This window comes from Pristiophorus japonicus, chromosome X, assembly GCF_044704955.1.
Source record: "Pristiophorus japonicus isolate sPriJap1 chromosome X, sPriJap1.hap1, whole genome shotgun sequence".
NCBI classification, from domain to species: Eukaryota; Metazoa; Chordata; class Chondrichthyes; family Pristiophoridae; genus Pristiophorus; species Pristiophorus japonicus.
Genome location: NC_092010.1, coordinates 10,998,054 through 11,011,403, shown reverse-complemented (window position 1 = coordinate 11,011,403; position 13,350 = coordinate 10,998,054). Strand labels below are relative to the sequence as shown.

The 13,350-nt window shown below is 46.0% G+C and overlaps 1 protein-coding gene across 1 annotated transcript; it reads right to left on the bottom strand.

Annotated features, from left to right (window-relative positions):
• Positions 1-962: 962 nt before the first annotated feature.
• Positions 963-9,411, bottom strand: LOC139240860 (insulin-like growth factor-binding protein 5). Its single transcript, XM_070869348.1, has 4 exons — positions 9,107-9,411; positions 6,023-6,228; positions 3,737-3,856; positions 963-2,631 (listed from the first exon to the last, which is right to left on the bottom strand). Exons 1-4 carry the CDS (start codon positions 9,378-9,380, stop codon positions 2,494-2,496), a joined length of 738 nt encoding a protein of 245 aa, XP_070725449.1. The 5' UTR covers positions 9,381-9,411; the 3' UTR covers positions 963-2,493.
• Positions 9,412-13,350: the final 3,939 nt, after the last annotated feature.

Here is a 13,350-nt window from a genome sequence, read left to right as displayed (position 1 = left end):
AGTTTGTTTATTAATCTAGGTGGATTAACTGGGCTCCAGTAGAATGATGGATGCCCCAGATGATAGCACACTGCATTTCACATAGTACTGTCCAAACCAGCAGCGACACAGGCACTATCTGAAACATGCAAATAGTTTTGAAATACCAATGGATAAATTCCAGTTGGCAACAATACGATTTCAGGGCAGTATTGAGGGCAATGAATCGATAGCTATAAAGAGCATAGGCATTGCTCAATTACTGTAGGACTTGAGCTTTACTGCACCATACATAGTTTTATTTTTAAAGTGATGAGGGACTTCAGTTATGTGGAGACTCGAGAAGTTCAGGTTGTTCTCTTTAGAGCAGAGGTCAAGGGGGGTTTAATAGAGGTGTTCAAAATTATAAGGGTTTTGATAAGAGCAAATAAGCATAAACTGTTCCCACTGGAGGAGGATCGGTAACCAGAGGACACAGATTTAAGGGGAGAGGAGAAATGTTTTTATATGTAGCTAGTTGGAATAACTTTCAAAAAAGGAAATTGGATATATATTTGAAAGGGAAACATTTTACAGGGCTATGGGGGAAGAGCGGGGAGTGGGACTAATTGGAGAGCTCTACCACAGAGCCGGCATAGGCACGATAGGCCAAATGGCCTCCTTCTGTGCTGTATCACTCTGTGACGTGTAGCTTCTTTCTATTTAAGGGCCAACTGCATCCCTCAGTTTTCTCCCCTCCTGTACAGAGAGTGTAGACTCCTGCTGGTCAGTCTCCAGCAGACCATCCCCATCTTTAGCCAGTTATGGGAGTGTCCCACCCAAATCTTCACACGCGGAGTGGCTGACCATTTTGATTTGATCAAGCACCAGGCACGCTGGTTCCCCCAGCTCTGCCACAGATGAGCATGAAATGTTGATTCAATAGTTAAAGGGCAGATTTTATTAAATAAAACATTGCAAGGACAAATTCCAAAAACACCAGCTTATCACAAAGAAGCATTTATTGATTTTAGATAGTCTACATTCCAAAAGTACATTTCCCTATTTCTGTTCATGGATTTTAAATATTTAGGTACATCACATTCCCAGTAAAAAAATACATAGTGCTTATCGAGTCTTGTAAAGGGATACAAAATTGCATGGGCAGTGTGGCCACACTAAGCTGCATCCCCAGAGACACATCTAGGACAGTGTGTGCACAAGAAGCATCCTGACCCCCATTAGCAGGGAACTTTTAAACGGAAAAAATATTAAATTAAACAATTTCAAAATATTAAATTTAAAGAGGAATAGCAGGACAGTAACCTTTGACCTGTTCAAAAACACTTCTGCACAGTACGGATGTATAAAGAGATAAAATCAAACTTCAATGTCTCACTCAATAAACAGCCATTCCTAAAACAGTCAGTCAGACAGTGACCGTTTTTCTGCGTGCCAATGATGAGATTTGACAATAAACAATTGAAGTTACACAGGTCTGTGCCAGTATCGTGCCAGTGGACAGCCTCTGGCTTCACCCGCAACTTTTTAAGGATTAACAAAAAGTTTCAGAATATATCTCATTTGAACATTTACACGCAAACCTTGCCTGTGGAGGAGCCCCATCAAACACTCCAGCCTCGGAACTTATGGGACATGTGCTTTGCAACTCTAGTCACCTGATCAGATGACGCTTGGATTAATTAGCCTAGGCCTCTGGATTACTGGCTCAGTAACCACCTCTACACCACCGCACCCATTAAGCTCGTTCAGCACTTTCACCTCTCGAAGATCCATGTTGGGGTATGGCTCCAGTCAGTACCTCACGAGACTCACCATCATTTGCAGGGAAGCCTAAATGGAGAGAGAGTCAACAAGCTATGCAACGGAGAGGGCATCACAGTGGAGCGGAACCACCACAAATGTGCACTTCCCAGCAGAGGTCGTTGGATATGAATCAAAGCACTGAGCAGATATTAAACCTGGGATCCACCTGGGCTGTTTAGGTCAGTACCAATTCAGCTGGTGCTTTAGAATCAGCTACTGAGGCTCCAGGGGAAGCTCCAGGATTTCCTGGATGTCATGGTGCAATGACCTGGCGTGTGAAATGGCAGTACCAGACTGAACTTTCGTGTTCGACCAGAAACACCTTCACCAGCGGGACTTCCTGTTGCTCCAACTCGAGGCTGGTGTTGGAAAAGGAAACAATAGGGCATGGGAACCATGCCAGTGTGTTATGTTAATGCCAGGGACTGGGCACTGAAGCAGCTTGGCAAAAGAATTTGGTCCATGTTTGGAACAAGTAGGAATCAGAATTAAAGTCGGATTTTAGAGGACTTTCATTAGCAGGTATTACAGGTTTTCTAAACTTTAAACTAAACTACTTCCATCAGATGTGATTCCAGGAAAGCCTGTAGGCCCATTTGGAGCTACAGGTACAGAGCAAGGTTGATTGGAGAGATTCAGTTTCTATTTAATCCGCTCTTCAGAAACGTCAGGCAGTGCTGTCCTCAGAGGGCAGGTGCCCTGCACAAACTAATATACAATCTCTTCAGATGATGTGCTTTGCGCACAGGACACAGGCCGTTTCCTGCTCAGTGACCCAGGAAGTGAATGGCCATATTTATCCACACACCAGCAGTGACCCCGTTTTCTGCCTTTTGATGGTTTGCACTAGGAAACATTAAAAACACCTTGCGTTAATGGAAGGGGGAAAAAGAACAAACTGGCATTTCATTAGCGCCTGTCACAATCTGAGGATTTCCCGAAGCGCTTTACAGCCAATGAAGTACTTTTGAAGTGTAGTCACTGTTGCAATTTAGGAAATGCAGCAGCCAATTTGTGCACAGCAAGCTCCCACAAACAGCAATGAGCAGATAATCTGTTTTAGTGATGTTGGATGAGGGAGGACTGTTTTCCCAGGACACTGAAGAGAACTGACCTGCTCTTGTTTGAATAGATCTTTTACATCCACCCGAGTGGCAGACGGGGCCTCAGTTTAACATCTCATCTGAAAAACAGCACCTCCGACAGTGCAGTGCAGCACTCACTCAGTACTGCCCTGGGAGTGTCAACTTAGGCTATGGGCGCAAGTGTCTGGAGCTGGGCTTGAACCCATGACCTTTTGACTCAGGCGGTGAGAGAGCGGCCAACTGAGGCAAACTTAATCGGTGACATTTATAAATCAGTTAGCGTCTAAATGGAAATATGAATTATATTTGTACAACAGTATGTACCAGAGGGATTCAGGAGCAGGAGTTCTGGCTCAGTCTTCCCCCCTGCCCGATCTCAGGAGGCTGAGATTAATTGTAGCCCTACTGTTACCACAGAGAATTCACCTCACTGGCGGGGGCTGGACTAAATGCGCCAGAGGCCGAACCTTATTCATTTTAAATAGATTAACAGCATTGAAATGTCAGCAAATCCTCCTGCGTTTGTCAGTCACAGACAACTCCCTGACTGGCAGAGCTATACAGACCAGGAAGGTCCTATCTTAGGTCAGCGAGGAGTCCGCTGATCATACCAAAGGTGGGCGCAGGGACTATATTTGTCAGGGCACCGAGGTCAATAGGGAGGGGGGGGAAAAAAAGTCTATTAATGTTTTTGGAAACATTACGACACGAGGTCAGACGGCTCAGAAAATTGATGTCTATTCCCCCTCCCCTTGCACACCATTTTCCCTCAGGATTTCATTATTGCTTTGCTGGGCGAGGGGCTCCTCAATTGCAATTGATAAACTGGGTAAAAGGTTATTACTGTGTCTGGGTTCACTATTTACCTGTTTGCTCCGGTAGAATCCTCTCTTATCACAGTTCGGGATGTAGATGTCCTCTGGGCTGCGGAAAAACTCTGGCTTCAGACCCTGTAGAATGGTTTCCATCTCCCTGCGACATGGGCCCTAAGCACAAGCAAATCATTGGTTCAAATCCAAAGTCAGATGTGTGAAAAAGCGAGTTTGTCCATCGAAGCCTAACCCTCCCATACAAGCCCATCCCTTCTGCACATTAGCTGTCTCATCAAAGCCCATCTCTCCCGTACCCCAACTCTCCATCGAGTAGTCTTACTGTCCCATTGAAGCCCCTCTATAGGACTTCAACTCTCCCAGTAAACCACTCAGCTGCATTCTGAACATCTCCGGTGAGGTTTTCTCCACTATATGGTCGATTATTCCAAATATTCAGAGTAAAATGTTTTTCTCGATTTAAAAAAAAAAATCTGCACTCCTCTAATTCTGCCCTCTTGACCATCCCTGATTATAATCACTCCACCATCGGTGGCTGTGCCTTCTGTTGTCTAGGCCCCAAGCTCTGGAACTCCCTCCCTAAACCTCTCCGCCTCTCTACCTCTCTTTCCTCCTCCAAGACGCTCCTCAAAATCTACCTCTTTGACCAAGCTTTTGGTCACCTGCGCTAATTGCTACTTATGCAACTCAGTGTCAAATCTTTTTTCTCCCAATCTTCCTGTGAAGCGCCTTGGGACGTTTCACTACGTTAAAGGCGCTATATAAAATACATGTTGTTGTTGTAGTATTACTTTTCACTAATTTTAAATGGATTTCTTTGTTCTACTCGTCTGGCTGATCTTAAAAATAATCCCCCCCCCCCCGTGGTCACCCTACACTGACTAAGGAGTGGGTGCAGATTCACTGCCTCTCTGGAGACTGGCACTGACCCGACTGCTTCAATGCCCTCTCCACAAGACAGAGCTTCAGACATATCCGCTGCATTTTCCTTTTGCTGGCTGCGACTTTCCCAATCTTTATTCTTTCCTTCCCATATACCCTCATTGTGTTGTGGGGAGGGATGGAGTGTATGTCTCTCTCCTTTCCTCATCCCCACCATCACCTTTAGATTCTGCAATCGGGAGGACTTTCTTCGTTGCAATATGTAGAACACAGCAAGCTATAATAATTCCAGAGACTCTCACTGGCGAGCTCCCATCAGATTTATCCAAACTCAAATGTCAAAGGGAATGCCACTCGTCTGCTCGATAACACTTCTTGAAGTGCCATATGTCTCATTTATCTGTTGTCCCCGTCTATCTATGGAAGCCTTACTGAAGTTATCAGCCAGGACGGCAAGGAATAGCCATGATAACCAATCAACCAGATAACCAACCAACCATCTGGATATATGAGTAATGAGGGCCGGTATGGTGAATCGTTCCCCTTACCCTGTGTACTGTACATGGGTCACAGAGACACACACGGGGTGTACAGTACCAGAAGGGAGTGAATAGTTCTCCTTTACCCTGTGTACTGTACATGTACAGGAGACACAGACGGGGTGTACAGTATCAGACGGGAGTGAATCGTTCTCCTTTACCCTGTGTACTGTACATGTACAGGAGACACAGACGGGGTGTACAGTACCAGACGGGAGTGAATCGTTCTCCTTTACCCTGTGTACTGTACATGTACAGGAGACACAGACACACACGGGGTGTACAGTACCAGGAGTGAATCGTTCTCCTTTACCCTGTGTACTGTACATGTACAGGAGACACAGACGGGGTGTACAGTACCAGACGGGAGTGAATCGTTCTCCTTTACCCGCTGTGTACTTTAACATTTAGAACTATTCTATTTCACATCTACAATTTAATTTGCTACATGGAGCACAAGTTGCCTATCGTATTTCCTACATTACAACAGTGACTACACTTCAAGGTACTTAATTGGCTGTTAAGTGCTTTGGAACGTCGTACGGTTGTGAAAGGCGCTATATAAATGCAAGTTTTTGCTTTACTATTGAAAAAGTGTGGTGTTTGGCAGGATTCCCAGCCAAATATCCATTTTTGTCCATGAGGATGTATACAATACACAAGTCTCACTCGCTGTGATAGGATCGGACATTCGGAATAGACATGCAACTACCTCCTTCAGATTATAGGACACACCTGTTATTTACACTGCTGTGGCCTATAACAGCTTAAATTTGTGACCCAAACTGCTCGAACTCCAAGCACACCGAGACAGGAGTCCAATGCTCCAGTGTAGCAACCCCTGGAATGTACGATGAATTTTCTGCAGTGCATGATGTTCACACAAGAGCCTGGCACTTACATATTCAGAATCTGGCAGAGGTGTGGTGACAGGGGCCAGTTTGGAAGGGTTCACTATGGTGTGCATGGTTCCCTTTGGTGAATGCCGATTTTGATGGGGTTTCAGTGCCAAATGCTGGCTGGGATTTGCCGGCAGCATTCCATGTTTTTTGCCATCGTGCTCGCTCGTTGCCAAGAAATATTTCTCGTCAGCATCCAGGGACTTTCCTGCAGGAATATGAACAGACCTGGTCAGCAAGAGGGCCTGGAATCACTCCTACTTAATGCAATACATACATTTCTAAATAGATTCAACAACAACAACTTGTATTTATATAGCACTTTTAAAGTAACGAAACGTCCCAAGGCGCTTCACAGGAGTATTATGAAATAAAAAATTTGACACCGAGCGGCAGAAGTAGAAATTAGTACAGGTGATCAAATGCTTGGTCAAAGAGGTAGGTTTTAATGAGCATCTTGAAGGAAGAAAGAGAGGTGAAGAGGCGGAGAGGTTTAGGCAGGGAGTTCCAGAGCTTCGCACAATCACCTCACACAGCCCACACCAACATACCCCAAAACACAAAATGCACCAGCCCCATCACTGCAGCAATCACTAGCTTCCTCATGGCTTATGAGTGTATCACTCAGTGTGATATAGTCACAATTGGGCTCAGTGCTCCTGGGTTTGGAGGCGAGAAAATAAAAATTAACTCCTGCTGGTTTGGACAATATTGGGCGAGGTTATGAATCCTGTGCCGACACTCACAGAAACAAACCCTTTCTGCAGCATCATTAAAAGTCTTCACAATAGCACACAAACCATTTGCGCTGAGCAGTGATTAAATGTCACTTACTGTATTAGGATGGCAGTGCTTCTTTTGCAGTACCAGTTCTCGTCAGCAGAGGGAACTCAGGAGGTTTATAGTCTAACAGAAGATTTCCCTGAAAGCAGTGGAGCTAACTTTTTGATTATATAGAGTGAATGCCAGCTGTAGCACCCTCACTTCTGAGCCAAAAGGTTATCGGTTGAAATCCCACTCCAGGGATCGGAGTACATATTCTAGGCTGACAGTACTGAGGGAGCACTGCACTGTCAGAGGTGTCATCATTTGACTGAGACATTAAACTGAGACCCCACGGCGCCATTAGAAAAGATCCCACGGCACTATTGAACGAACGAACGAGTTTCACCCGGTGTCCTGGCCAATATTTATCCCTCAACCAACATCACTAAAACAGATGATTATTGCTGTTTGTGGGAGCTTGCTGTGCGCAAATAGGCTACCATGTTTCCTACATTACAACAGTGACTACACTGCAAAAATACTTCATTGGGATGGCCAGAGTTGTGAAAAGCACTTTATGGATGCAAGTCTTTTGTTTACAAGAAACACTTGGATTTATATAGCACCTTTCACAACCACCAGACTTTTCAAAGCACTTTACAGCCAATGAAGTACTTTTGGAGTCACTGTTGTAATGTGGGAAATGCGGCAGCCAATTTGCACAGCGCAAGCTCCCACAAACAGCAATGTGACAATGACCAGATAATCTGTTTTTTTAATCATGTTGATTGAGGGATAAAGATTGGCCCCAGGACAGGCTTTAAGACAGTAATACAATTGCTATGGTATTTCAGAGACGATTAAATATTGCATGTCCAGTCAGATTACCACACAGTCCCTCCATCCTGACAGTGTTAAAATTATGACTTAAGCTTATTCAAACTTTCTTTTGTAGGCCTTCAAAACTGGAGAATTCCTTGAAGTCTTCCCTCCTACTTCAATCCGCAAGTTTTTTTAAAAATCGGCTCTCCCCGGACGCCCCACTTTCTTCCCTCCTGTCCCTGGCAGCTGCACTCGGGTACCTTACCCAGTACCAGTGTGCACTCTTTGTGGGTCACCCAGGCAGCAAGTGTTGACAGCATACTCAACCACTGAAGGGGCATTGCAGCCAGGCTCAGCCATCGCCTCAGCTGGATTGAATGCAACCTGTTTTCAATAGATCTACAAGAAATCCACAGGAGCTCCTAAATGGCAGGCGATCCCCAGGTGGGCAGAAGAAACATTTTGAGGACACCCTCAAAGCCTCCTTGATAAAGTGCAACATCCCCACTAACACACGTGAGTCCCTGGCCCGAGACTGGTATAAGTGGAGGAAGAGCATCCGGGAGGGCGCTGAGCACCTCGAGTCTCGTCGCTGAGAGCATGTGGAGGACAAGCGCAGGCAGCAGAAGGAGCATGCGGCAAACCTGTCCCACGCTCCCTTACCCTGAACGACTATCTGTCCCACCTGTGACAGGGTCTGTGGTTCTCATATTGGACTGTTCAGCCACCTGAGAACTCATTTTCAGAGTGGCAGCAAGTCTTGCCCAATTCCAAGGGAATGCCTATGATGATGGAGCTGTCCCTGCACTGTGACCCTCTGCCTGAGTATGCTAAAAGAAAAGCAGCAAACAGTTAACTCTGGTTGTGCTCACAATCCACTTAAGAACATAAGAAATAGGAGCAGGAGTCGGACATTCGGTCCCTCGAGCCTGCTCATGGCTGATCTGATCATGGACTCGGGTCTACTTCCCTGCTCGTTCCTCATAACCCTCTATTGATTAATATCATGGTTGATCCGATCATGGAATCAGATCCACTTCCTTGCCCGCTCCCCATAACCCCTTATCGTTTAAGAAGCTGTCTAGTCCAGACATAAATGTATTCAATGACCCAGCTTGCACAGCTCTCTGAGGCAGTGAATTCCACAGATTTACAACCCTCAGAGAAGAAATGTCTCCTCATTTCAGTTTTAAATGGGCTGCCCCTTATTCTAAGATCATGCCCTCTAGTTCTAGTCTCCCCCACCAGTGGAAACATCCTCTCTGTATCCACCTTGTGAGGTGCTCGCCTCTCCCTGAGCTCCCACTGCCTGTCAGTGGGGCTGTGACTCTGGCCAGAGGTGGTGGCATTCACCGTTGCCCGGGGCAACGGATAGGATTTGAAGGCGATAATTTACATCCTGATCCAAGCCTCCCCCCCTCTCTCTCTCTCTCTCTCTCTCTCTCTCCGCTTCCCTTGAATGACGCGGCCGGCAGGCCGTGCTCGCCGTGTCCACTCACCCGTGTGCTGAGCCTGGTCTCTTCGCTTGGCCGCGCGGCACACGCCGCGGCCCTGCAGCAACGCCTGGAGCGGCGCCCTGTCGCCGCGGCGGGGTAGGCACTTGAGGCCGGCCGCGCAGCTCTCGCTGTACACGCCGCACGCCGCTCCCTCCGCCAGCGCGCATGTCAGGCAGCAGCCGCAGCCGGACTCTCTCACCAGCTCGCAGCCCCTGGGGGGGTGGCAGGCTCGCAGCGCCCTAGCGCCGCACGGGGCGCACTCGATGGTCGCGCCCATCGCACGTCGCGGGCTGCTCGCCGCTGCCCACGCCCACACTAGCACCGCGCACGTCGCCAACATCGTTTACAGCGGCTGCACTCGCTGCACCACATTGCTCAGCCAGCCGGTTTCCCCCCTTTTTAAATCGGCAAGCAGGGCCATGCCCCGGACCCTGCATTGGTAAGACATCATTTAAATAACAAATGGAGGGAGGGGGCAACGAGTTATACACGTGATAGGGCGCCCTCCCCGCCCGCATGGCTCCTCAACAGCACGGTCCAGCAGTCAAGTGCACACTAAAACGTTTACTCCTTGTTTTTTAACTTTTCATATTTTGGTTTAAAGGCATACATTACTTTTTGTTTATATTTTTAGATCAATATTTTCTAATATAAGTATTTCTTCAAGATCAGTATTTTCTAATATAAGTATTTCTTCAAGATCAGTATTTACTAATATAAGTATTTCTTCAAGATCAATATTTACTAATATAAGTATTTCTTCAAGATCAGTATTTTCTAATATAAGAATTTCTTCAAGATCAGTATTTTCTAATATAAGTATTTCTTCAAGATCAGTATTTACTAATATAAGTATTTCTTCAAGATCAGTATTTTCTAATATAAGTATTTCTTCAAGATCAGTATTTTCTAATATAAGTATTTCTTCAAGATCAGTATTTTCTAATATAAGAATTTCTTCAAGATCAGTATTTACTAATATAAGTATTTCTTCAAGATCAATATTTACTAATATAAGTATTTCTTCAAGATCAGTATTTTCTAATATAAGAATTTCTTCAAGATCAGTATTTTCTAATATAAGTATTTCTTCAAGATCAGTATTTACTAATATAAGTATTTCTTCAAGATCAGTATTTACAAATATAAGAATTTCTTCAAGATCAATATTTACTAATATAAGAATTTCTTCAAGATCAGTATTTTCTAATATAAGTATGTGTGCGTCGCTGGCCAGGCCGGCATTTATTGCCCATCCCTAATTGCCCCTTGAGAAGGTGGTGGTGAGCCGCCGCCTTGAACCGCTGCAGTCCGTGTGGTGAAGGTGCTCCCACAGTGCTGTTAGGGAGGGAGTTCCAGGATTGTGACCCAGCGACGATGAAGGAATGGTGTGTAACTTGGAGGGGAACGTGGAGGTGATGGTGTTCCCATGCGCCTGCTGCCTTTGTCCTTCTCGGTGGTAGAGGTCACGGGTTTGGGAGGTGCTGCCGAAGAAGCCTTGGCGAGTTGCTGCAGTGCATCTTGTAGATGGTACACACTGCAGCCAGGGGGCGTCGGTGGTGGAGGGGGTGAATGTTGAAGGTGGTGGATGGGGAGCCAATCAAGCAGCTGCTTTGTCCTGGATGGTGTCGAGCTTCTTGAGTGTTGTTGGAGCTGCACTCATCCAGGCAAGTGGAGAGTATTCCATCACACTCCTGACTTGTGCCTTGTAGATGGTGGAAAGGCTTTGGGGAGTCAGGAGGTGAGACACTCGCTGCATAATAATATAGATAAGTATATTTTGTAGACCAGTATTTTTGTATTTTAAAAATAACAAATAAAGTGTTTCACAGCTGCTAATTTTTAGTGCCCTGTTAATAATGGACATATTATTGCTGCCAATGTTAACAATAACATGGTAAACATTAAGCCTTCTCTCCCCTTGGTGTGTTCTCCTCTTGGCTTCGGCCACTGATTCCATCCCTTTCCTTGGGTATTCTCTGAGGCTGAACCAGACTGTTCGTAATTTAGTGTTCTATTGGACCTTGAGATGACCTACTGACCCCATGTCTTCCCCATCAAAAAAAACGCCGACTTCCTGCTCTGTAATAACGCCCATCTCCGCCCTGCCTCAGCCCATCTGCCACTGAAACTCTCATTCATGTCTTTGCTACCTCCAGACTCGTCCATTCCAATACTCTTCTAGCCAGCCTCCCACCTTCCATAAACTTGAGCTCAACCAAAACTCTGCTGCTCGTATCCTACTCGCATCAAGTCCCGTTCACCCATCACCTACTTTAGCTCCCAGTCCGCCAACACCTCGATCTCAAAATTGTCATCCTTGTGAAGCATAGCCTCTATGCTTAACTCTCTAACCTCTTATAGCCCTGCAAGAACTCTGCATTCCTCCAATTCTGGCCTCTTGTGCACCTCTGATTCCTTTCGCCTCGCTATTCCCAGCTGTGCCTTCAGGTGTCTAGACGCTAACCTCTGGTATTTCGGCTCCAAACCTCTTTGCCTCGACACCACTCCTCCTTTAAGAATCTGCCAAAAACCTCCCTCTTTGTCCAAGCGTTTGGTCACCTGTCCTAATATCTCCTTCTTTGCCTCGGTGTCAATTCTTGATTGATAACGCTCCTGTGAAGCGTGTGGGACGTTTTAGAGTGCGGTCAGATACAGCAGAGGAGCGGCGAGGTCGGGGCGAAGGAGGGCAAGAGATGGTAGAGTGATGTGATTGGGGCCCAGGAGAGACGTGAGTTCGGGGCCCAGGAGAGGCGAGGGCCCAGGGGCAGCACGGGCCAGCCCACACTGCGATATGTGTGCGCACTAGGTCCGTGCAGCAGAGCTGGTCTCTAGTCATCTTGGTTAATCCTTGCCACTGGACCAAGACCTCGCTCTGTCAAGCCCGTGTGGTGGCTGGTGTGCAACGGTCATCCCACGTTAAAAAAATCCACTCACAGGCATCTTCCACCCTTCAACATGTAGTTCGGGATCTGGAATATCAGGTCCTTCATTGAAACACCTGTGAACTCATCCTTTTTTGGCGTGGAAGCAAGTCATCCTCGATACGAGGGACCATCTATGATGATGAGGGATGTTTTACTGTGTTAAAGGTGCTGTAATAATGCAAGTTGTTAGCTCATTCACAGCCAGATTTTGCCCGTTCTTAACAGTAAACAAATAGAAACTATCTGTTTCAAATGTCGTGAAAATTCTGCTTCCTGCTAATACTGCAATTGTCCTGCTAAACAGGCTTCCAGCAATGCTAGGAGATGGGGCAGCGCAGTAAGCTTCTTAACTCAGACAGGCTTCTTCATGGTAGTGCAGTTGGGCTCGGGGCGATTCACAGCTCTCTGTGGCAATACATTTATTTTCTCTTGTTACTTTTTTTGCAGCTGTGGATTTGTAGTTAGTATTTTCAGTTTCTGCAGCCTAAACTGACTTCCATTGTTTAAATGCCTGGAACTACCAGAATGGGAAACCCTAGGCACTTGCAGCCTGTTGTGCAGCAGCAGTGAGACCGGTGTTAAATTCATGCGACAATTAGGACAGTATTTGTGCAGAACAAGCTGTCTGCCTCAGGGTGAAATCTTATTCAGTTGCTTCCTCCGTTTAGCTTTTTTCCTCAGACATGATGCTCAGCCCCTGTTAAGTTCAGTTTTCCTTTCTTTAACTGAGTTACATCGAGCTTCTGTATTGGCAGGTTACATGTGGGCACTGAATGTGCTCAGTGACTATAAGACTTCTAGGGTCCTTTCTACACTTGCCCACAGTGGGCTGATCCAGCACGGCAGACTGCTGTTCCTCGATACGTAGTTAAACAGATAGCCTCCGGTTAGCAAAGTGACATGGCAAATTAATTATGATGACCAACCTTCCCAAATCCGTGCTAATCACAGAATTCCTCACTGAGAGCACACAAACAACCCTTGTTTTTCATCAGTGCACTGCACCGCTGCTGGGATAAACCAATTCATTTCAGGAGAATCTGGACATGGCATGAACCTGCGATTTTGTTTTCGAAGGTTACCCCTCTGTAAATGGGAAGATTTATATCAGAGCCACCAATTACATTTATAATGTTCCACCTTTGATGGGAGATTCCATTGTCTGTTGACACCTTGCTCTAAATCCGCTCACTATATTCAAACATAACCCCTCGAGCTTATTCCACTGTTTAATCAGATCGTGGCTGATCTGTAACTTAACTCCATCTACCCGCCTTCGTTCCGTAACCCTTAATACCCTTACCGAACAAAAATCTTATC

Coding starts and splice junctions, on each gene's coding strand:
- LOC139240860 (XM_070869348.1), bottom strand. CDS start 9,380: ATGGGCGCGACCATCGAGTGCGCCCCGTGCGGCGCTAGGGCGCTGCGA. Junction 6,229..9,106: donor AGACCAGGCTCAGCACACGG/GTGAGTGGACAC, acceptor ATATTCCTGCAG/GAAAGTCCCTGGATGCTGAC. Junction 3,857..6,022: donor CTCTGCCAGATTCTGAATAT/GTAAGTGCCAGG, acceptor GCTTGTGCTTAG/GGCCCATGTCGCAGGGAGAT.